The sequence below is a fragment of the Pezoporus flaviventris genome, unplaced genomic scaffold, assembly GCF_033815535.1.
Source record: "Pezoporus flaviventris isolate CSIRO_AGI_PZ_B2104156 unplaced genomic scaffold, CSIRO_AGI_Pfla_v1 ptg000029l, whole genome shotgun sequence".
Lineage (NCBI taxonomy): Eukaryota > Metazoa > Chordata > Aves > Psittaciformes > Psittacidae > Pezoporus > Pezoporus flaviventris.
This window is the reverse complement of record NW_026892577.1, coordinates 11,601,564-11,626,081: the sequence shown is the minus strand read 5'-3', so window position 1 is coordinate 11,626,081 and position 24,518 is coordinate 11,601,564. Positions and strand designations below refer to the sequence as shown.

At 48.5% G+C, this 24,518-nt stretch overlaps 1 protein-coding gene across 3 annotated transcripts; it reads left to right on the top strand.

Annotated features, from left to right (window-relative positions):
* The first annotated feature begins 314 nt into the window (after positions 1-314).
* On the top strand, positions 315-24,367 carry ARHGAP19 (Rho GTPase activating protein 19). Of its 3 annotated transcripts, none has more exons than XM_061458955.1 (12): positions 315-411; positions 13,125-13,390; positions 17,753-17,833; positions 18,176-18,385; positions 18,979-19,205; positions 19,739-19,825; positions 20,747-20,812; positions 21,532-21,720; positions 22,413-22,511; positions 23,095-23,187; positions 23,559-23,627; positions 24,123-24,367. In XM_061458955.1, exons 1-12 carry the CDS (start codon positions 341-343, stop codon positions 24,177-24,179), a joined length of 1,515 nt encoding a protein of 504 aa, XP_061314939.1. In that variant the 5' UTR covers positions 315-340; the 3' UTR covers positions 24,180-24,367. The 3 variants fall into 3 exon arrangements, with proteins under 3 accessions (XP_061314939.1, XP_061314941.1, XP_061314940.1); XM_061458956.1 differs by lacking the exon at positions 315-411 and adding an exon at positions 9,341-10,417; XM_061458957.1 differs by lacking the exons at positions 23,559-23,627; positions 24,123-24,367 and having other exon boundaries at positions 22,999-23,134.
* The last annotated feature ends 151 nt before the right edge of the window (positions 24,368-24,518 follow it).

Sequence of the window (24,518 nt, the reverse complement as noted above, 5' to 3'; positions counted from 1 at the left end):
AGCACTGATAATAGTGCCATAAGAACTTCCACTGCTCTGGGCTGGAGCTGTTCACAGGACCACTGCTCATGTGTGTTGGTCATCCCGGTTGTCCCCTCTCCCCGGGCACAGTCCCTCAGCTCTCAGGGCCCGCCGCCGCACCGGGCCCGGCTGAGTCCGCCCGGCCTACAACTCCCAGCAGGCCGCGCGCGGGGGTGGGCGGCTGTTTTCCCCCCGCTGCGCTCGCGGATCGGCAGTTGCGCATTCAAACCAGCCAATGGCGAAGCGCCGGCACCGGCTGTAGCTAATGGCGATGCGCCTCCCGGGCGGGGCGGGGCCGAGGGGGTGGTGCGGAGGGCCAATGGGGAGGCGGAGCGGCAGGTATGAGATGGCGGCGGGAGCACCGGCGACTGGCGGGCGGTGCGGCGGCAGGTAGGTAGCGGGCACCGTGGGACCGGCCAAGGCCTCGCACCCTCCCGGGGCGGCGGGGCTTCTTCTCTGATCCCTCGTTGTGTTGTGTTGTGTTCTGTTCTGTTGTGTTGTGGGTGGCGGCTCGACCCGCTGCGGGCACCCGCACCGCCCGTCACCAGCATTCCGCTGGCGGGCAGGGGCCGGCCGGTGCCCCTCGGCCCGCCCATTGCGGTGCTTTTCCGGCCTGCCACCTCTGCTGCTGTGCGGCTGCCGCTCCGCCGGCCCCGACCTCGACCCCTTATGGGGTCTGTCTCTGCCCGGCAGTCCGGGCGGCCCCCAGCGCTCTGCCGTGCACCGGGCAGCGCCTTGGGACCGAGACTGCTCGGTGTGGGAGCCCGTAGACACCCCCGTGCTGTTTTGCCGCATCTCGGTGCTGCGGTTCCGTTGTCCCCGTGGGTCCCGCGGCCGGGGCGCGCTCCCTGCAGTGTCCCGGTGCTGCATTGCAGGGGAAATGCCGCCCGCTCCTCCTGCGACGGGAGAGACCCTGCTCCAAACCAGCCGCCCTCGGGTTCCCCTTAACCCTGCGCCCGAGCTGGCGAGATGAGGAGCCGCATTTCCCCTCTGCACCGGCCGCTGCTGCCTGCAGAGGTACGGGCTGTGCTGTGCGGGGCTGGCTTCTCTCGCTGCAGCCGCAAAGCGAGTCCTAGCGCTGAGCTCTTGGCAGTTGCGAGGTTTGGTAGGGTGATGGCACTATATAGACTTGCTTCGCATCTAGCCCTCGTTCTCCCTCGCTTTGTCCACTCTACACGCGTTATTCTTGCTTTCTAAATACACATGTGATGTCAGCTTCACATAAGTCATCTTTAGCATATACTCTTGCATGCATACCCATTCTGTAACTGTTGCCAGTGAAATAGTGAAGACTATGAGCACCTCACTGCTTCAATGTTGTCAAATGACTGCTAGAAGGCTGTAATGTCTCTTTACCTTTCCTCTCCCTGCATATCTAGTGTGGAGCTGCAAAGTGAGCATCCTGTAGACTCGAAAAATGAATACAGCTGAGTGCTGATGCTACATATCTGTCCTGGTTCACAGTGGTGCTGTCCTGTCCTCTGCTGAGGAGGAGCCGTCTTGATGGCACTTGCTGTGCTTATCCAGAGGCACTGCTGTGGTCCCTGGGCTGGGGCAGAGCATTGCTCAGGATGGAGGGATGAAGAGATGGTGCTCAGTGTGGCATGTTTGACTAGGGAGTACCTAAAATGCTGGACCTGGTAAAGGGATAATTATGCTTTGTGCAGCTGATACAACACTTGTAGAAAGTATTTTAAATGTGACCTGGATCAGTCCAATTTATTTATTATATGCTGACAATTGTCCTCAGGATGTAATCCTGCAGCTCTTTATGTCCCCCCACAAATTACTGTGTTAAAGTTAAGCCTTAAGTACAAGCTTTAGTCCAATGCTACCTGTCACCCATAGGTAGCACTAGCAAGTCGATGTCTTGCTTTGCAGGTCTGTCACCACAAAGATATTTTTTTTTTTTAAATACATGCAGTTATATTTTTAAGTATGCTTCATGACTGTGCATTTGCCCCTGTTTCTTCTCGTCTGGAGAGAAGTGCAAGTTAGCTAGTAAAGCTTGCATGCTGCACGTGTGGTCTTACAGCGTGTTGGCTTAAAGACTGGAAATCAAAGCTGGTTGTCTTAACCTCCCTACCAAATGTTACTGAACATGATAAAAGATGATTTGTGTGGGTCTCTCTCCTGTTTTTGGTCTCTCTAACCTCTGCCTCGCTCTCCATAACTGAGAATGATTGCAGTGTGTCTGAGTGCTCAATTGCAAAAGAGAAACATCTGTCTGGTTAATGAATGCATTTAACATTCAATTTGAGCAGTGCCTAAATGCCTTGCCCGGCACTCAGTGCTCGTGTCAGCCATTTGATATGGCAGGGGTGGACTGAGTGGAAGGGAAAAAGCTATGGGCCTAGAAGGAAGGATGAACTGGAAAAAGGCATGAGGCATTTTGCTAAAGTGGCTTGCTTTAGTAAGTGATGGAGTGTCACTGCATAACTGGACATCAAGGGCTCACATCATAAACAGGCGATCAAAGGAGCACAACTGCCACCTGTGTTTTACTGGAAATAGGAAATATTTGCTGTAAACATGACTTAATGGCAAAAAGCGACTTGCTGAGGGTCATGCAGGAAATATGGTTGATTTCAGAGTTAAAGGCAAGCCTGAACACACGGCTACTTTTCTCTGAAGATAGCCTGGAGCCCACAACAATCTTATTCAAGCATTCCCTTTTTCATAGCCCTCACTAAAATCTTTGAGACCTGGACTTGCCTTTAACCCCCTGCTTAGTCCAAGCCCTGTCAGGCACACATCCAGATCCAAACTCAAGGCTGTGTTGCATTTGCAGTATTTTTGTATGTTTGCATGTAACACTCTGTCCCGTTCTCATCCAGTGCCTGGGATGGGCTTGGACAACAGGATCCTTGTTCTGCTACACTTCAGTTTATTGTCTGTTTGCATGCAGGGGGAGCACTGCTTGCCCACATAGCCCAGAGCAGTGTCTGGGACTCCCTGCCAGGCTAGTCATTGACTTGCTGCTGTGTGCACATTTATATGGACATGAAAATGTCACTGGGCTTCGTTAATGCCCCTTTAAGGATGCCTGGGCACTCAGTTCAGCCTGAAACTGAGCGCAGAGTGCTGGACACTGCGCTAGGAGATTGAATTCCTCGTCTTAAAGGTTAACAGTCTCCAGTGCGTGGTAGTTAAATAAATGGCATGAACAGATGGGAAGGAGATAGGGCAGCATGGAAATGTTGGCTAGCATCTAATGGTTGCACTGAAGTCACGCTCCTCTTGGAAATACTGTTCCACTGTATGCTGGGTTAGGCTCTTGGTCACAGCTGGGTCCTTGTATTTTCCACTTGTTTCAGAGTTAGCTTTTTCTGTAGGATCTCCTTTTCACTTTTCTTTAGCTGAAGCCTTTCCCTTGGCCTGTGTTCTGCTGGGTTCAGGCATGGACCTGCTGTGCTGCTTTTGTGCAGGCTTTCACCAAACCTGTGCTGTGATCTGGGGAATGACACCATAAGTTCCTGTGTTCCCAAGTTGCAGGGGTCTTGGAGCCAGCATGGGTAGAGAAATGGGAGGAACCATGGCTCCATGGTGTGCTAAATCTGTCCGACCCTTTGTTTCAGAGCTTCACAGGTCTGGTGAGTTCCTGGCCTCTCATCTGGGTAATGCATTACACTCACTGTTGTGTCTGACAAGCAGTGGGGCCTCTTCTCCGAGGGCCTGCTCCCTGGCTCTTGGCCTTTCTCACCTCTACACACGGTAATTGCAATTGAACTATCTCGAGTTTCCTCATAATTTTTGTCAGGAGCTGTAGATAGCAGGGAATGTGATAAGCTGCTTAAATAATTGCCTGCCAGCTGGCTGACGAGAACTTCTAATGTGTTTGCTTTTGGCCTATAAAGCTCTAATAATTTGGACTCTGGCCAAAATATCCTTTCTTCTTGAGTGGTAATGTGGCAGCTCTGATTTTCAGAGGCAGGAAGTTCTCAGGGGAGCCAGCATTAGTTTCCCTTTTTGTTTTTTCTAGAGCTCAGACTCAAGGTTGAAACGTAGCTTTATGGTTTGGGAGTTCCATATGGGCATTCCTACAGCCCTGCTCGCGAGCTGTCAGATAGCAGGAGACAAGCGTGTGACGGCTGCCTGTGCCTTGGAGAGTGGGAAGCCTTTTAGGAAACGTCCTTCACAAGGTCTCAGGGGTGCCTGCAGCTCCCCTCTCGTACAGAGGCCACTCGGCACCCTCCTGCGCAGCGGTCGGAGCAGCACATCAATGCATCCCTGCTCACCAGGCTCTGCAGTGAAACTGGGTGAATCCAGACAGAGGTGACCTGTCAAGTGGGATGGGAAGTGAAGCTGCTTCTGATCAGTATGGGAGAGTTGCACAAAGTGACAGTATAGGTTACTGTCATAGGAATTTTGTTATCTGTGTGCAATGTTCCAGTTTTTGACATGCTAGCCTGCCCAAATCCCCTTCAAAAGCACTAAGCCCCCATTCTGCTTGCTTTGGTGAGTTAATTGTGCTGCTTTGTACGTCCCTGTCTGTCTGGTGCTGCATGCTGTGCTGCTCTGCGGCTGGCCCAGCCTGTTTATCTGTGTGCTTCAGCAGCCCTGACCAGATGTCACCAGCTTATTTCAATGCTGGCATGCATCCAGGTGTGCCTCATTGCAATTCCAGCTTGTGAGAGTTTACACATCTGGAACATGGGATGTGGCCTCTGACATACTCGGTGGTGTCTGCAGAGGATTGCTGATGAGAAAGGATTTGATGTGCTCTCATCCTTTGTAAACACTACCATGCTACAAAATACAGATGCAGGCATGCAGCTTGCCCACTGCACCTCCAGAGCCAAGGAGCGCTGTGGAATTACAGGAGTGTAATGAACAAAAACAAGAGCTGTGGCTTCCTGAGTCCTTTGTCTGTATTTGCCAGGCTGCGACCACAGAACCTTACTCAACTGTAGTTGGGAGCTGGCTGTGGGTCTTGACCCAGGTCTTGGCATCACCTTGGTCCACTAAAATCAGCAGCAGTCAAGTGACCCTGTGAGTGTTGCAGCACTGGCGTTGTGATGCTTTGTTCAAGTACTGACAGTTGATGGTGGGATGGGATTCCCAAATGCATTCTAGACGCCAGTTGGTGCTACCAATTTTGGGTGATTACCATCCTGTGGGAGGGCTGGAGGAAAACATCCTTTCTGCCTTGCTGGATTGCTCAGAGTTCCCGCAGTAGTTACTGCAATAGGTTGCTAATTTTGCTGTGCTAATGTTGCGATTGCTCAGTTTTTCATGCTAGAAGTAAACTTGATTGCTGTGAGGCTCCTCTTTATAGATGGTAATTCTGCTCTGACCTGAGCACTGGCTTGGAGCCACAAGATTGAGAAGCATCTACACGATGTACCTTTGCTAGTGTCTAAAATGCATTTTTGCTGCCTCTGGCCTCGTATCTTCAAGTGTAAGGGTGACAATCAGAGGTGGATGCAGCAATTTCTGAATTCTAGAGGCCAAGGAGGTAAAGGTAGGCCTGGGCCATGCCTCTTATTGGCTTCCAGGGCACTCAAAATGGGGAAGTAAAGAGGTTAAAGACATTTTAATATGAGAGTAAACGAATACTTTCATTGTTGGCAACTGGAAAGTACCCATTGGCACACTTTGGGGATACAACAGACGTGCATGGACCTTGCAGTCCTTCCAGGTAAGGAACAAAAGTGGGAGGAAACTTCCTACCTAGGATAGGAATAAAGTCGAAGAGTGGTCAGTTGGTGAGAGTCCATGGACAGATGTTCAATAAAGAATTTTAGATTACACAAGACAGATGTTAGGGTCCATGGGAAGAAGAGGTGTCTTTGTAGTTTGTTATACTTGTAGCCAAAGGTCCTGGTGGATAATTCTCTAGTGCATGGGGAGAAAAGGCCTAAAATACTTGTCCTAGACATGGGACATAGTATTCAGCTACCACCTGGCCCCACAGAGTACCTCAAATCTATGGTACGTTATTCACAATGGCTTAAATTAGTAAAATAAAGCAAAGCCAAATTCATTGTTTTGTCATGATTAGAACTATATGACTAGGGGAGGGAAAACACATAAATTGTTTCTGTACAGACAAGCTCAAGGCCCTGGTGACCTCCCAGAGGAGAGGCAGCATTCCTGCCCAGCGTGTTCTGGGTGGTGGGAAGCGACTACAGAGTTTCCTCAGGCTGCGACCCTCCCACCCTGCTGCAGGGGTCCGGATGCAGCCACATGGTGCCCTGTGGTGCTGCCTGGCTCCTCCAGCACTGCTGGACTGTTGTCTCTGCCTCGCCAGTGCCTGGAGCTCAGCTCTTACATCCTCAGCCCCATGTCCCAGCTGTCCCTGCCTGATAGCTTTCAAACCATCTCCTTTGTGCTCAGTCCCATGTTGCCCCTCGTGCAGAAGCTGGATTTCTTCTAAATGTCTGCAGTGTGACCTGATTATTTTACCCGGCCTTCCTCTCCCTCCTTTTTAATAGTGTCTACAGAAAAGCTGGCAGAGGTTGGTTATATCAGTCATGCTGACTGATAGTGCTGGCTCTTCTCTTGGGATTCCTCCTTTTCTGTCCCTCCAGCATTCATTTCAGATTTAGCTATCAGCCCTCTAAAGACCGGGGTATTGCCTTTGTTCTGTGTTTGTACAGCATGGAGCACAGTGGAGTCCCCAGCTGTGACCAAGGTTCCCAATGCCACAGTGATAAAAGTGAATAGATCAGCAACGAGAAGAGGCAGCTGCTGCCATTTAAAAAGATTCAGTTTTGGTGCTGATTTCAGTGAAATTGGATCTAAGGCTCCTCTTCTATTGCTGTTCCCAGTAGGGATTTATATTAAAATAAAGACACAAACTTTAGACTGCATTGAAAGTCATGAAAATTGGAGTAGCACTGCTGTTTAATACTGTTAGACTGTGTTAACCTGATGCTAAGGCATATATATGAGCTTGCTAGATCCTTAATGTAAAATTGGTGGGTTTCTGGCAGTAGCTGTGTTCCTGCATTTTTACAGAGCCTTGGGTAGGAGGCTGAGCCCGCCGCACAGCGTGGGATCGTCCAAAGCTGTGCTGCTGGTGCTGGGAAGAAGACTTGGTGAGGAGCACCGCAGTGAACATACGGTTCCTCTCTGAGGTGCCTCTTAGCACTAGAACGCATCTGGATGCTCGGATGTTGTGGGGATGGCTGATTGAAGTACTGCTTTGATGACTTTAAAATATTCCAGTGGCTATTATGAAAGAGATTGCAAAAGAATTCACTGAGGTCAAAGCTGAGAAATTTCATGCTGAAATGGAAATTTCTTGATGCTTCACATATATCAGGCTGTCTTGCTACTGCATTTCCCTCTGACACTGGCAATATCTTGCATTTTCTTCCAAAGCACACTTCCTACCTGACCCCTCCAACCCTTTTATCTTCCCAGATAGGTCCGTCTCCAGGTTCACACCGCAGATGTGTAGCTGGTGTTGCCGCGGTCTGCTTTGAGTCCTTTACTGAGACAGAATTTGAATTCGTAGGTTGCAGCAGTGACTGGGATATCCAATTTACCCGCTGTCTAAAAGACGGCCTGGTGTTACATTAGTTCCAGATTGTCCAGCACAGGCTGCCATCGCATAATAGCAGCTTTCTTCCCCAGCTCCTTGCTGTTTAAATTGCATATTATTATCTGTTTCCCATAGCCAAAAGGCTGAATCACTCCATGTCAGCTTTTAAATGGGAAGAAAGCAAAGCAAAATTTAAAAAGGCAGTGTTATGTAGTATGTTGTACTTGTATGAAGTCTAGAGACAGTAGGCAGGGATCAGCATCCACTGTGCTGTGTGCTGTGTACTCATCACAAAAGGACTCTGCCCCTAAAGACCTTATGAGTATAACCCTAGGCAAAAATTGCTGCATGTTTTTCTTAACATTTTTCAGAGGCAAATCAGTCATCTTATGAAGAGCTGCTATGCCAAATCTGAGGCCTGAATGTGATCTTTGTTACGCTACCTTACAAGAATGTCAGTCTGAAGTACAGTCCTCAAAGCAACCTCAGCTGTGGAGTCGCTTCTAATGTCTCTGCAGTCCATTCCCATTAGACTTCTTTAAAACATATTATTTTTTTAATCTGGGAAATAATTTGTCTTCTAGTCCTTTTTAGTTAAAATGATTCCACATAATTCCACTATGGTTCTTTCATCTCTTTGCAAAATCTGGGATGGCTCCTATCTGGCTCTGGAAATATTGTCTTCAGACATCCTTATTAATTGATTCCTTACTCTGGCACGAGATAGGAAATGATGCTACTTCTCTCTCTCTGGGGAAATAGGAGCCTGCTCACATCTGTCCCATCTCTCTTTGTGCTTAGCCAGGCAAAGAATTGCTCATGTTTTGTGTTCTTTAGCACTGCCCGCTTATCTCCCTGCTCTCAGTATTTGGTAGCAGCCTGGCTTTTTCTTGTAGACTAAAGATTGGTTATTACAGAGGGAGATTTTCTTCTATTATCTGCCTTATTTTCAAAAGCTCTTTAATCCTTTCGTGAGTTTTACAGCAAAACTAGTCTACTGTGGTGTGTCTGAAGTGTTAGCTCCTCAGCGATGACATACAAGTGTGCAAAATTGCACCGGAGATGGATCTTGCCCACTGAATTAGATACATCAGGTTCATCTGAAATCTGCAGTTTCCAGTTTTTCCACTTTCTCAGCTAAACAAACACAGCCCCCTTTTCCTTTTTGACTGATTATGTTCTCCTTAGGCTGTATTTCATGTTGCTTGAACCTGTTTCTGCCTTCACGTGGGTGGAGTTAGAACAATACAAAATCTGTAAAAGCCACTAAAACAGTTAGGTCTCACCTATCTGAATGCAAGCTTGCTGCCACGTGAGCTAATCTGCCTGTTTGCACAGCTCTTGCACCACAGGGTCAATCACCAGGTTTTGCCAGTTAAAGTCTTATTTTTGTCCTAGTTTCCAAGGCATTTCCCTGGCCTGGATCTAGTTACTTTAGGGATTAATTGATTCATCATGATTTTGACCTCCTGCACCATCCACTCCCCATGAAATGATGGGGCTGTCATGCCTGAAGCAAGAACGTTGTGTGTGACAGACAGCTTTCTTTGTGACTTGGCTGGGATCACAGGCTTCGCCTTCTGAAAGATACCAGAATGGCAGGAATCTCAGCACAATATAGGACCCGTTTTTTTTTTAATCTGCTGTCTTAATCACAACCCTCTTAGTACAAGATTTCATTATTCTTTGGGATTTGATTTTATTCATGGGATCAGAGAGGAAGCCATTTATTCCTTTATTTTATCGTCTTTTTGACATGTCATAAAGCAGTCTGAGATCGCAGCATATAGAAAAATATAACTGTGTAATTGCACGCAAAACCAAAAAAAACCAACAAGAAATCCCTCAATACACCATTGTCTCCCCTTTGCTGCTGATATATAAACTGTGAGTGTAGGTAGAGTACATCCATCTTCCTTTTTTTAACATGAAAACAGCAGATGGGGCACATGGCTTTTTCTGAAGGTTGTAGTGTGTGCAGCAGTGAGGATTGGCAGGGTTATTGTGTGTTAAGCCAGTGGGAGCTTTATCTTTGCTCAGAAATAGTGGTTTGCTTCACATTTCCATTTTGATTAGCAATAATGATACAAAGGCAAATTTTCTATGCGAGGAAGAGCTGCTAATAAAGTGACCTTTCAAAATTAAGTAGCTCATTGAAGTGCCATACCACAATAAGTGTATACAAGGCTGGTCCCAGCTGCGGCAGGCAGGGAAACTGGATGGGAATCTAGAGAAACGTGGAACGGGAAGCCTGAAGTGGATGAACAGCACATGGTGGCACAGTAATGGTAGCAAAGAGCAATGGTGCTGTTCCCAGCTGTGGAGGGGGTGATCTACACGCTTTGTCTTTGAAAGGATCTAAAAGAATGCAAGGCAGGGGCAGAGAGTGTTTCTAGGAAGGTTTCTGGCCATGGGGTTGTGCAGTTAAGGGACTCCGCTATCGTCCTGACAGTGCCGTAACATCAGTTGTGCTTGGGTGCTGTTGGGAATGTGTTTGTGTGGCTTTACTCATGGTAAACACAGTGTAGCTTTGGAGCTATTTTGTGGATTCCTCTTGGATACAGGTGGAGAGCACGTAATACCACACTGCTCCTAATTCAGAACCCTGGTTTCTATGTAGGAATTATTTGCCGTTAAACTCCAGCTACGCAGCCTTTGGCAAGGGACATGAATCAATTTGTCCAGCTTTTCTTTTCTGTTTTGTCTCTGTGTGAAGGCTGATGCCCAGTGTGTGCCAAGGGGGCCTTTCAGACCCAATAATGCGCCCTTGTGTCTCGTAGCATGCGTGGAATTTGCATAGGCTGTGCTGGGACAGGCAGGTTTCTTTTGTTGCTGGAAACAAGGAGCAAGTTCTTTTCCCTGTCTCTGCTTCCTAATGCCTCTCCAAAAGCTCTCAGCACTCATGTAAGAAATTTACTTTTTATCTATTTATTTCTGAATTAAATGTTGTTAAACTTTCTGTGGCTCATACCAGGGGCTGTGCAGAGGAGTCATGTCAGTCTGTTCTAGTTGATGAAATTGCTTCATTTCTGTTCTCTGAATCTAGATATCTAATTGTCATAGAGAGCAGATAATCTGTAATGCTTGATGTAACTGCTGCAAAGTATTTGCATATCTTCTCTGTGGGGAAACAAAACTGCTAGTGAGTGAATAACAGTGCACGGATCATTGCAGGCAGGGTCACTGGGCCTATACACTTGCTATTAACCCTTCTCAGGATCTGTATTGCCACAGGATGAGTTGTCATGGGTTTCAGGACGAGGGCTTGCTCCGCATTATGGGCAGAGCCGGCACTTGTTTGTGCATTGTAGCCCTGTGCAATGAAACACAAATACTATCAGATCGATTGGCAGTTGCTTTTTTGGCAGCCGATACCGAGCTGTTGCTTTCGGTCTTGATTTATTGCAGGTAACGAACTGCCGAAAACCAGGCTGGGAGGTGCTCAGGAAAACGTGGCCCCCATTTGGAGCCAGCAGCACGCTTGCTGGGCTGCTCTGCGCCACGCAGATGGGAGCCTTTAAGAGCTCCCCATAATTTCAGATGACCTGGCAGGCTGCCTTGCAATCTGCCTCCCAGACCTCCCTCCTCACTGTCCTCTTGAAGGAGCCTTTGACATCATGGGGAGCAGTGGCAAGAGGAGAGGGTTTTTGTATGGATCCTCACAATGCAAGCATTGCTGAGAGCTGGGTTTCCTCTGATTTCAGCAAATCTGAAATCTCCTTGTGGAGACCGAGTCACAGCTTTCATTCTCTTACTCTGATCACGCGTTCGGGAAGTCACACCAAGAAGTTCTTCAGGTCAAAGAGGTACAGCAGTAGCTCAGATAACTGTTGGGCTCACAGATATGGCGTGGAGGCAGGCTGGAGTTCAGGTGACCTGTCAGTACATGCTTTGATGTCCTCCCATTCATCAGTTACTTTTGATTTACATCAGAACAATAAGTTACTGAGATCTCTGAACTAGTGGCTGAAGTGCTCTGTTGCTTGAACCAAAGAATGTAAGGTCCAGTGGGTTGCAAATGCTTTTGGTGTCAGATGTGCTGAGCAGTGAGTACAGATGCCCAGTGTGGTCTGAATACAGTGATGTGGCCTCCACCCCTCAGCAGACGAGAGGCAGGTCAAGGTGCTCTGGTGTTATGTGGGAAAGCTTTGGAAGGAAAGCCTTTGGCAGGTAATCAGCAGAGCATGTTCTTTCTTTTCACTCCTAAGGGACTTATGTGGTCGGGGGGGCATTTCTGTTACCTATATTCAGTTAAAGCTCATAGCTAAGGAGGGATGTTGGAATGGTGGAAAGCAAATGATTAAAGGGCTGGGGAATGTCACACAGTGAAAGCATGCAGCGTGTGTAAGCTGGGTGGGTAGGCAGCCTCCACCCAGAGCCCTGGAAGAACTGGCATACAGTACTTTATAGTATGGCACCAGGGCAGTAGCTTGTGACTGGAGAATAATGACACTAATCCTCACATTTAAGTAAAAGAGGGACAGGAGAAGCAAGCTGGGCAACTCTAGCCTGTAAGCTAGGCTTCAGAAGTGTGCAAGTGTTTGAAACAGTGGTGGGAAAATGGTGAGGGAAGACCTAGAGGTAGATGAAAATTGGGATAAGCTTCAAGTGTGAGCATTAAAAGTGCTGATCAACCTGAGATATCTCTTTGATAATCTCTTTATTTTGATTCTAGACATGATAAATACAGCTTACCTAACCTCTGGTAAGGCTAAGTATCTGTTACAGATAACACTCAGTAGAGCGGTGTCTCAGACACATCCTTTTTCCCATGCCACATGAGAAATGGAAAAAGCAAGCACCAGTAGAGAATGCCTGCTTCAGGACAGCCTGAAGAAGAGACAAGAACCGGCTGAGCCAGAAAGAGATGTTTTAGGAAAAGGGCTACTAGGGGTTCTCAAAGACTGTGTAGCTTGTGCTAATACTGATGAGTCCATGCTCATTCTGCGGTTGGGAGTGCATAGCTGGGCAGTTATTGTAGGTGGCTGGAAGCAGTAACCAAACTGTAGGCAGTTTGTCACCTGGGAGGGCTTGACCACATCCCTAGAAGAACTGTGGGTCAGCGTTATTGCATGTATGATCTTAAAGTTCCAGGGCATGTGAACTACCTCTGTGTTGATAGGAAGGTAGGGATAATGGAATGGCAATGGGAACTGAGGAGTATAAACTGTCCATGAAAAAATTTAAATTGGGATTTAGGCTTTTAGGACACTGGGAGTGAATTTCTGGGGAGGAAGGAAGAAAGAGCCAAACTTATTTATGACTGGGAGTGGTAAGTTAATGTAAAGTATTGGGTGTCATCAGCCTGAGCTGGCAGGATACAGATGCAGTGAAAGTTCTACTTGGGCATTGCCATGTGTTGCGTATGGTACCATCACACTACGGAGTGCTAGTCTTGGGCTGTGTTGTACAGGCAGGCCAGAAATGTTTTTGCTCCAAAGGGAAATGTAAGTGCACTGCACTGAACTCTCACTAAAGACAGACAGTACTGTTGGTGTTGACTGGTGGCTCCTGTGTCAGCAGATGTCTCCTTCAGGGCAGACCAGCTGGCTGTAAAAATCAATGTAATGAGGAGTTACTGTGGGTTTTTTTCTCCTTCCCTCTTTTCCAGTGATGCCATCTGCAGTTTTGTCATCTGCAATGATTCCTCCCTCCGCAGCCAGCCCATCATCTTCAACCCTGACTTCTTTGTGGAAAAGCTGCGCCATGAAAAACCAGAGGTGTTCACAGAGCTTGTTGTCAGCAATATTACCAGGCTCATTGACTTGCCTGGGGCAGAGCTTGCCCAGCTAATGGGAGAGGAAGACCCAAAGCTGCCTGGGGCAAACAGCACAGCCTCTGGATTTTTTCGTTCTCTGATGTCTCTGAAGCGAAAGGGTGAGTATGGCATGATGCCTGGTGCCCACATTTAGGGTGATGCTGGCTGTCATCATCTGTTACACGTAGTTTACAAAACTTCCAGTGTAGGCCTGTTGTTCTGTGTTTGTGTTGAATGCTAAATACTATAGGGCTTTAATCTCTGGGAATGGTACCTCTGGAAAGGAGCAAATGGCCAGGAAGTTCACCCTGGAAATGTCCTGCCACTTCTAGAGTACCCTCCTCCTGGGGGTTATTGCTGTGGTTTCTGACAGGCTGGCCTTGATGGTGTGCTCAGTGCACTGCATGCCACCAAGATACAGCTTTGATCCCTGAGTGTTTCTGGTCTGGCTTGGATAGCACTGAGCTGGAGAGGGGTGCCTAAACAAGTTGCAGGTTCTTCCAACACACACCAAGATGTCCTTATCTTTCTGCTTGTCTATGGGAGTCCATACTCTGTTTTCCTTAGATCATCAGCTTTCTTTGTGACAGAATATCAGTAAAGGCTGAGAGCATCAGGTTCTATGAAGAACAATAACACCCTGGTTTTCCAGGCCACTGACTTCGCTCAATGCCCGATGTTTCCTTCAGTTGCTGTCCCAGATCTCTGGAAGGTCTTGTCTGAGCAGCTCAAAAATCTGTAAGCATCTCCCATTCAAATGCCAGTGCCACTCTGATCCACATCCCAATCCAGTGAGTCAGTATCAAAGCTCTGCAGATTGACACTGTTCAAGCCCAGAGTCAGCCCTGAAAGATGACATATTTCTCTTTCACTCTGAGGCAAAATTCAGCTGGAGTTTTCTTCTGGTAAACAGACTATTCGTATCTTCTCTTTCAAGTTCAGCTCTCTTGGTTATGAAACATTAGCCCTAGGCCTCTTCTCAGAAGTCTGAGATTTGCTTTTTAGCACAGTTGTGTTCAGATCTTCTCTTCAATGGCTGGCATTTGTCACTGGTTTGCTGTATATAAAAGGCTGTTATAGGTGTCTGCATGCCTTCTTCCACCTCTGTCCACACTCAAGGGGAGCCTGGTTCTCCTGGTAATTTCAGTTAAACCTTCTCACTCATCTAGACAGAAACTGCCTCCATCTGGGCACCTCTCACATCCCTCATCAGCTCTGGTTTCCTAGCTAGACTGGCTGTCTGCTGGCAGAGAAGCTGTGGGTAGCTGCCTTCAGATGTTGGCAGCCTGAGGTTGAACACTTCTAATTAGTCTTCCCCTTCCTTTGAGCAATTTTGCTGTTGTGAGTACCTCTGAGAAGGGAGCTATCACTATGCCCCTAGTATGGCTTTTTTTTTTATTCAACTTTTATATAGTTTCTCTTAAGTGTTTCTCATTCAACCAAACCTATTCCTCCACTGTGTTTCATAAGGACAAGCTCTGCAGCCCCACTGCTCAGGCTGAATTTTCTGGTGATAACTTCAGCCCCCCACTCCTGGCTCAACCAGTAGGAACCTGGTAGATACACTCACCCTGGGCTGGACAGCACTGCAGGGGAAAATACAGTACAGCAGGTGAAGTCCTTTAACACCCTTAGGCGAGAATTATTCAGTATTGCCTTGCTGCTCCATAATAACAGGTCTTTATGCTGCCCTCAAACTGAAGATAGGCTGTGCTCATACCTGGTAGTGCCTTCTGCCTCTGTTCTCAGAGAGTAGCAGGACACTTTTCACTTGACAAACAGAAATGAACCAAGTTGAAAGTGTTCTCCTGGTGTGTATGGAAACTTCCATGTGTTTATCAAAACTCTTCTAGCAGAGGCCTGTGAGCCTTCTCTAGCTCGTGTTTTTAAATTATCTGTACTTTCCTGGAGCACTGCTCTTATCAGACCTGACATCTCCTGCTAACTCTCTTCCCCAAGAGCTCCGCTTTTCCCCATTCAGCTGTCTCCATGGCCATGTGTCTCACTACAGCTAGGGTGAGCAGATGTTTCCAAGTCTGCTGGCTGCGCTCCCGGGCTGCAATGGCAGTGTCTCCCTGCATTGACAGGCACTGTCTGTGAACTCCTTGGCTGAACTCTGAGAAAAAGAAGTTTGTGCCTGCAGAGAAAATCAGTTTCATGTACTGTGTGTTTTATCTTGGAGCCATCATTTGTTTTCCTTCGTGTTAGAGACCAGCTAGAACAAACAGGTTTTATTTCTTCAAAGCCAGAGGCCGAGGACCATAGAGCTCAGAACTGATCAAACTGCAAATACTTACAACTTCTTTGAGCATCAGGAAACTCAATCTCATGCTGCTTCTTAGTTTCAGAAGCAATCATACAATAACATCTAAGCCTTCCATAACTCAACATCCATTCTCCAAACACAGCTTTCAAGTTTCTTTGAGAATCTAATTCTCATTCAGATATCAACTTCTGACTTCAAAGGTAAATATAATTTGCCAGGCCCTGCATGTCTCAAGATGTTGTATTTTTCCTCTTCTCTTCCTGGCCACTATTGATTCTACCTATTGAATGTCTAATGAGTTCAGTTTTCTTCAAGGATGAGAATCTTTTGCCAGCTGTTCTACCTCTTCCCACTCAGGCCTTTCAATCTTATGTGTGTGTGGATCAAGAGGTCACATCACCCTCCTTTCTCCTGCAAGACTGAAGCATGCTTGTTATCAGAGGGAGGTCAGAACGTTCTTGATTTAACAGAATGCTGAAGTTCCTGGTGGCTTCCCATGTATTTCAGAAGTCCTAGAAGAAAGCAGAACATTCTTCAGGTGGAATAAATTTAGTTGCACAGGAAGGCTGCTGAAGAAGTGCGCAGGGTTAACCAGGTCTTTCCACATGCTGTGAGCATCAGCACCACAGAACAGTATCGTCTGTAGTACAACAGACCAAAAGCTAGTAAAATCAAAACATACTATGGGGGGGAAAGGCAAGAGGAAGCTTGTGCGGGACATAATTTTTATCAGACCAGCCAATGCACTGTTTGGGTTGATGGACTATCAGTTGTAACAGTAAGAAGGGAAATATTCAGCCACAGAAAGCTGGGGTGCAGATGCCCAACTTGCCCACAGAAGTGGCCCATGCTCCTGTCAGCCTCATCATGGAAGAAGGGAGGAATAGTCTCTTCTTAAATCTGTTGGCTCTTTGAAGCTTTAGTGCAAGGGCAGGACAAAGCAGCTCTGTGCCTGGTTCCAGTCCTCAGTCCCAGTCAGCATGGTGTGTTATCATCTATCTTGTTATTATTAACAGCATCTTGTCTCTAGCTGCAGTTGAAATCTACATGCATCTGAGGGAAAAAGACGTGCTCAGGGCTCTGGTTGCTGCCAGTGAAGCCCTTGGGAGTTGCCTCAGTGTTCTGAGGGACAGAGTGTGCTGGCTGTGTGTATGTGATGGAAAAAGCCATTCACCAGCAAGACTGCATTTATTAGCAATATTGATAACCACTGTCTTCCTGGGAAGCCCCCTCTCTGATCAGGAATGTTTTTCTGCATTGGTTCAATGAGTGCCTTTCAATTAGATGGGCTTCTCACCTAATGTTTCCTCCTATGCAAGGATCTCCTTCCTTTCAGCTCAGTTGCTTCCATCTTCTTTTGGGGCTGTACCCTCTGTTATTCACTGGAGTTCTGGAGCTGGCAGCTCCTGCCCATCTGTAACAGCCACATGAGATGAAAGCAAACTCCAGGAGTGAGAGGAGCTGTCAGTGTTCCATATGGAGAAGGGCCCAGCTCATTGTTTTGCTACTGTCCTTTCTTTTTTTTTTTTTTTTAAATAGTTCTCCCTTGTTCAGCCCTTGTACTTTACCGTACTCAGGCCAGGGCAGCTGACATGCAAGAGAGATTCACTGGGATCGGGGAATTCCAGGGATTAGCCATCCCTGAAAAGAAGGTCAGTGTGAGCCAGTCAGATCATGTCTGCTTTCTCCAGTAGTGTTTGTTCTGCTCTCCCATAGACTCATAGCTGCACCTCTTCTTTTTGCTTCACTCCATGTCAAGCCAGTGAGGATTAATCTGGACTTGGCTTCCCAGCTGCAGAATGTGACAATGCAGTAGACACCCAGGCAGTCCAGGCTGTCACATCTGCCCTTCCCACTTCGGTCTTTCCATAAGGTTCAGGCTTGCAGATGATTAGCCCTTTAAAACTGAAGCATTTGTTCTGGTGTTGTTTTCTTTTCAGGGGCTATACAATGTTTGCTTTAGCTGATAAAAAAACTGTAATTAAGCTGAGGTAAGAAGCACAATGATGAAGTCCTTGTAAGTACAGCATGGTGAGATTGACTTATTTTGGAGTGCTTGTGATATCTCACATCTGTCGGAGTCCTTGTGACCACCACCCTTGGCGTTTCGGGCACTGGCCTTTGCATGCTGAGATCCTGTTCTTTGGGGACCACTCACCTCTGTGGCTGTTGGGTTCTGAGTTGCTGAATACATTTGTTATCTTCTGTTCTGCAGAGAAAGGGGTGGTGTTTGGCTCACCGCTGACAGAAGAAGGCATTGCACAGGTTTCCCAGCTAATTGAGTATCTGCACAAAAGTAAGTGACTCTGTCTTGCTGTCTCCCTATCCCAAGGGGTATTTGTCCTGCCCACCTCAGGTGTCTGATGCAGAGAGACTGAAAAGCTCTGAGCTCTCCAGCAGCAGGAGTCTGAGGCTGTGTGTGACTGCTCCCCAGAGTTGCCGAGCAAATATGTTAATATCTTTCCCTCTGTGCATGGACTTTTTCTACTGATGGAGCCAGCTTGAAGTCATGTCTCTGAATGCAGGTCATTGAGGTTTGTTTGTCAAGCTCTGGAAAGGGGATGGAGCTGCTTTGGTGAGAAGATGGGAATCAGCCTCTTGTTAATCAGTGGCCTTTTTTCTCCTCTATGCCAAGCAGATCTAAGAGCAGAAGGCTTGTTTCGGGTGCCAGGCAACAGCATCAGGCAACAGATCCTAAAGGATGCTCTGAACAGTGGTACAGATATTGACCTGGATTCTGGGGAGTTTCATTCCAATGATGTCGCCACCCTGCTCAAGGTGTTCCTGGGTGAATTACCAGAGCCACTGCTCACACACAAGCACTTCCATGCCCACCTCAAAATTGCAGGTGAGCGATCAGCAAGAGGCAGACATGAGCAGAGGGAATTGAACTAACCTCCTCAAAAGCTGGTAATGCTACAGAGCTGCACAGTAGGTTGTGAAGTGTAATCCTTAAAGGCAGAGTAAGAATGAATCTTCCTGCCACCTCAGCCTAATGGTGAAAAGACTGGAGCTGAAAATCCTAAGAAATCAGACAGATTGTCTAGCCCAGTCTTCCCCCGCCAGCAGTAAACAGACACCTACAGGAGTGGAGCCCACATTGGTAACCTGGATCTTCATCTGTTTTAAGCCTGAGGTGTCTCCTGAGCAAGGTGTGGTTTCTGTGTACATAATAGCTGTTACTGAACTACCTTATCTGAACTTCTCCATTTTGCCTTTAACCCATCACAGCTCTTAGCAACTGTGTTGTCCTCTGGAAGGAGTACCACATATTAACACATCAGCTTAGGAACTGGGGGGGGAGAGAACTGTTGTCATGGGTTCAGGACAGCAGTGAAGGTGTTTGTAGATGTGAATATGAAGAGGGAAGGGTAAACATTGCAGTAGGCTTGCTGTTAGGGAATGTAATGTGTGTCCATGTTCTGCCTTGTGATTTGGCAGACCTGACGCTGTTTGATGAGAAGGGCAATAAGACCAGCACTCCAGACAAAGAGCGCCAAATTGAAGCCCTCCAGCTGCTGTTTCTGATCCTTCCTGCACCCAACCGCAGTCTGCTCAAACTGCTGTTGGACTTGCTCTACCAGACCGCCAAGAAGCAGGACAAGAACAAGATGTCTGCTCACAATCTTGCCCTCATGTTTGCACCCCACATCCTTTGGCCCAGAAATGTGAGCAATGCCACAGTGTGTGTGGGTAGGATGTTGCAAAGTAGAAGGCAGAGTCTTGGCAGGCTTATAGGGGAAGAACCAAGATGGGAAGATTAAGTACTGATACAGTGGTGTGAGGGTTGGGGAGGGTGCGATGGTGAGCTGGAGCTTCCTGGCAGGACTCAGTCCCAGCATTCAGTCCAGACCTGCTGTATGTTTTGTTTGCAACTGATGCTTCATCTTTTTCAGTACAATTGAAAGCACAGCACAGTCCTACTTCTTTTAAGTCTAACTCCAGAGAAACCTTGCAGATCTCTCTTGTGCTGCTTGTGAACTGTTTGGCCTCAGAGCAGTCTAGTTCTCCTCCTTCCAGAGCAGCTTTGGCTCTGTGAGCTCTGGTTATTGATGTGCTCTGAGTCCTGCCTGCCTACCTCCTCCAGAGCAGGCCTTCTGCTGAGGCACTGTGTGTCTATGTCCCAGAAGCAGCAAGGGCAGCAGAGACCCTTCCTCCTCCCCTTCTAACTGCTGTGCCTTTGGCTGTCTCCCCTTGCCAGGTGACAGCAAATGACCTTCAGGAGAATATTACCAAGCTAAACAATGGAGTGACCTTCATGATCAAACACTCTCAAAAGCTCTTCAAGGTAAGTGTGCCTCTGGGGTCTCGCTTTCCCTGGCCCTTCAGCAGGAAACTGAATGCCCCCTGTCCAGACAGATCCCAGGTGTCAAGTGTATCTTCTGGGTGTTGTCTTCTACAATAGGAGGAGGAGGACTTCTACAAGAAACTGCTCCTTTAGTTTGCAGGGAGGAGGTCTTTGCTGGGTAGGCAGCCCAGGAGATGGACGACATCCCAGGGGTGGCTTTGCCTGGCAGGTCAGCAGCACGGTGTAGTGTAACACCCCCCTCTGCTGGACACCCAGCACGTGCTGCCCGCCTGGGAAATGGGGCTCCTGGGGGCACGGAGCCACTCAGGTCCCCTCGGGATCAGGCAGGATAAGGAAACTGAAGGGACTTCTCCTGGGTCAGTGCTGCCAAGAGCTGAATGCTTCATGCAGTAGGTCATTTTGTTGTGGCCTCCTCAACCTACTGCTGTTACAGGGACCCCTGCAGTCTTGGGCCCCTGTCTAGCTCAGAGCAGGGGGCTGTGGCTGCACAGTCAGAAGCGTGAGGCTTTCTGCAGGTTCTCCCAAGGAAGTGTTTCTGCAACAGGCAGTGTCATGACTTCTCGGGACCTTCCTTGTACTGTAGGCATCTGCATTTTGCAGAGTCCTCCCATAGGAAGTTCCTTTCTGCCCTCTTTCTCAGGCTCCTCTTTGGCTAGCTCAGAGCTGGGAGAATTGCTTGGAGAAAGTTCCTGTGAAACCCTGCTCTTACTCTGTGTTGCGCTTGTGCTGGTTGCCTGCATCAAGGGAACTGTGAACAGGGACTGCACTGAGCACATGAAATGCCATTGCTTTGTCTGCCCTGAATGGCTGAGTCCTAATGGAAATGGTGTGTGTGTATGGTTGAAGTGCTGCTCTTGCTGGAGCCAACACATACTAAACATACTTCTCTCATCATCACAGGCCCCAGCATACATCAGGGAGTGTGCCAGGCTGCACTATCTGGGATCCAGAGCCCACACATCAAAGGTAAGGCCAGCAAATGCAGCACCTGCCCTCCATGAAGGCAGAGGCTGTAGTACTATGAATGGATTCTTGCGAGTGAAAGAAGCTGAAAACAAACCAAGTCATTAAAGATTCTCAGAGAGCAGGAGCGAGGGAACCATATGGTGCGGTAGTGCAGGTGGCTGCATTAGGGAAATTGGGCAGAGTTGAAGCATCTGTTAATCAAAAGCACAGGGAAAGCAAGCTACCAGCCCCTGTTTAGCAGCAAACCTGCTCTCTGTGCCCAGTACATGCAGCACCTGCTCCTTCATGGGGTTATGCCTTCCAAACAGACCTGCTGCAGTGGCCAGGCTGCTTGGAAGTGGGGCTGGGATAAAGGCTTCTTGCTGCCACTGGGACCAATTTGCCTGCGCTGCCAGCAAATGCTTCCTTGCCTCATATAGCTCCAGAAGAGGGAAGATGAATTGCAAGGAGCTGCACTGACCCTTCTCAAGCCTGGAAGGGCTTCTGCAGCTGGCATCTGTGAGGGGAGGAAAGAAACAATGGGGTCACCTTTGCATTGCTGTCACCTCTCCCTGGCACAGGGCCTGCTGGTGCAGTGCTGCTGCAGAGGGGTAGGGAAAACACAGCTCTGTGCATTCACTGGGGTTGAGTCAGCTCATGAGACTCTTCCCAGCCTGGCTCAGATGGGTGGCTCACTTGGATTAAAGCATGGCAAACAACTGCTGTCTCCGCTTTCCCAGGACGACCTGGATTTGCTGACATCTCCTGGCTCCAAGGAGCTGCAGCCCCTCAAGTCTCAGAAGCGAAGCCGGCTGGACACTTGCCATCAGGAGGAGACCCAGCAGCGCACGGAGGAGGCACTGAAGGAGCTCTTCCGTCATGTCAACAATATGCCTGACTCTGCAAAGAAGAAGAAGCTTATCCGGCAGGTAGTGTGGGGATGAAAGATGTCTTTGGGGCGTGCTTGTCAGCACAATCCTGGGCACAAAGCTAAAGGCAGGGCCTTGATAGCTGCTCCTGATCCTGGGCAGGCTGGGAAGGTGGCTCTGTGCTGTGTAGGGGGCAAAGCTGTAAGAAAGCAGGGGAGGAGGCTGCGTGTCCTGGATGTGGCTCACCATGGAGCTTGCTGCATCAAGCTGTGCTTTGAGCAATCTGTTTTCCAAGCCAGGGACTTTCCAGTCAGCAGCTCTGCAGTCCTGATTGTGGCCTTGTTGAGCATCTTCCCTCAGAAAAGTCTTGTCCCTTCTTGCCTGTAGCAGGTGGGCAGACTTGTCTCCTCTCAGTCCCATGAGCATTTCCAACCAACCTGCTGCTCCAGAGACTGGTTGATATGGTCAGCACCAGCTCTGGTTGACAGTCTCCAGCTGCTGCCCACCCCCCTTTCTGCTCCAATACCTGCTGCTTTTGGCTAATCTGGTAGCCAGCATAACGCATCCTCACACCCAAGCTCCCTGTAACCCTGGGTTGGAGATGTTGCCTTCCTCCGCTTTCTTCTCCCTGCAGCAGTGAACTGCTTCTCCCTTTTGGAGTGCCAAAGAGGCAAACTGAGTTCTAGGCAGAGGGCAACAGGTAGAGCAACTGTATAACTGTGCTAACATACTGCCCTCATGTTTCTTCCTAGTTTAATAAGCATCCTACAGCTCTGACTCCTGGCTCTGAAGTACCTACATCCCCAGCACCACGACGTACCCGCTCGCGCTCCTTCAGCGGCCTCATTAAGGTAAAGGCATCCTCTGACCTGTGCTCTCTTCTGTGAGTTTCTGATATTGCTCTCTGCTTCTGCCTTCCCCTGGCTTGAATGAGATTCTCAAAGTGTAGGGACTGTTCAGAGTATTGGCTGCCAAGGAACACAGATCCACTGGGGACAGAAAAGGCAGCACAGTGACAATAAACCCTTGTTAGTATAAAGCATAATCATGTATGAAACACATGGCTGTAGGATCTATGCATCTTTTTGAAGGACTGGTTGCTTCCCAAGATGAGATGAGGACTGGTGGGAAGCTGGTCATGTAGTCTAGCATGTTAGTACACTGTAGGCTGCCCCACAAGCAGCATGTACCTGGTTATCACAGACTGGGCTCCTGGCCAGGCCTCAGGTCGGCTCCCAAACCCTTTACAATTAGCTGGCTCAGCAGAGTGGCACAGTGTTTCAGATGGTTCTGCTCCATGGTTTTTGTCCCAGCTTGGCTTCCTTTTTTCTTTCCCAGCATCCAACTGCTTACCAGCAATGCATCCTGCTCCTTCCCTTTGCTTTTCACTTTGCACTCTAAGCACTAGCCAACAGCCCTCTCTTCTTATGGCAGCGAAAAGTTTTGGGAACCCCGGTTATCCTGGAGAGGAAGAGCAGGGATACCACACCAGAGCCTGAGCGAGTCAGCAAAGAGAATGTGCATCTGGTAAGAGCTGCCCCCAGCACTGTTAAAGCTGCTGGCGGGGAAGTGTGTGAGGGGTGTTTGAGTGCAGTTTGGGCACTCATTTCAGTGATCCCTGGGGACCTGCTTGCTGTTCTCTGCCCAAGAGAAGGTTTCCAAGTTTATGCTGTGCAATCTTGGTTTTGGGAAACTGCTGTGAAAGCAGAGCAGATGGCAAGAGCAGCATCGGGACAGGGGTGGCAGCCCTGGGCCTCCACTCCAGTGTTGCCCCTGTGTTTGTGCTCCTGCCCTGGGGACCAACAGTGGATTTAAGTGATAGCTGCTCTCTGGTGGTACAGGCTGTGGATGCCACTTCATTCCCCAGCTCTTTACTCTTGTTCCCTTCTCTTGTTCAGTTACAGAAATGTGGATCTCCTGCTCACATGTCCCAAGCAAAGCTGAAAACTTTGGAGGGCAGAAGAGAGGTGAGACTTATTTCTTCCTGTAGGGAGCTTGGCCTGATGGGCTCCGATGCCTGCAGAGATGACAGAGCGCATGTAAGGCTCTGTAATAACTGCTGTCCCCTGATTTGTAGCAGTCTGCTCCATGCCGAGCTGCAGGCAGCTGGCAATGCTGGAAGCCAAGGCTTGACGGGTTTCACCTAAGCAGGTGTGTACAGCCCTCCTACCTATGAGCTAGCATGGTGGCTGTCACAGGAAGCAGAGGGAAGCTGGCAATACAGTGCAGTGCTATAACAGCCTGTCAGGGTGGCAGCAGGACAAGAATTTGGTGCAGCCCAAGACCACCTGCTTTATTGGTCCCTGTCTGCTCACTGTTTCTTGTCTAGTGTCCTGATTTGGTAAAAGGTGTGGGATGGACTCCAGGGAGGGAATCCTTGCAGGGAGAGGACAGCATGTTAACCTGTTCTTGTGCAGTATTGTATGTCTCGAGCATTCCATTGCTCTAATTCTTTGCTCTAGGAATCCTGCAGACGCATGCGAACCCGCCTGCTTTCCAAGGATTCATCATCCCTCTGACTCGCCTCCTGCCAAGGCATGGGTGGGGAATGCCCAGCCTCACAAGCTGTGAATCATGTGCTGCATGGAGAGGGGAGTGCTGCAGGCTCATGGCAACCTTCCCCAGCATGGCAGCGCTCTTGAAACTGGACCTTTGCAAAGACTGCAGAGACTTGTTTCTTCGTGTATATAAATTGTATTTCATCCTACTATGGGGCAAACCACTATCTAACCAAAACTTGTGCAGCATGTCTGACCTGCTGGCTCTGGGAGGAGCGGGAGTGCTTGCTTACAAGGAGAGCTTTCCGCATTGCGGGGCCCTGTGTGCACTCCCAGCTTTCTCTGCAATGTTGCTAGGCT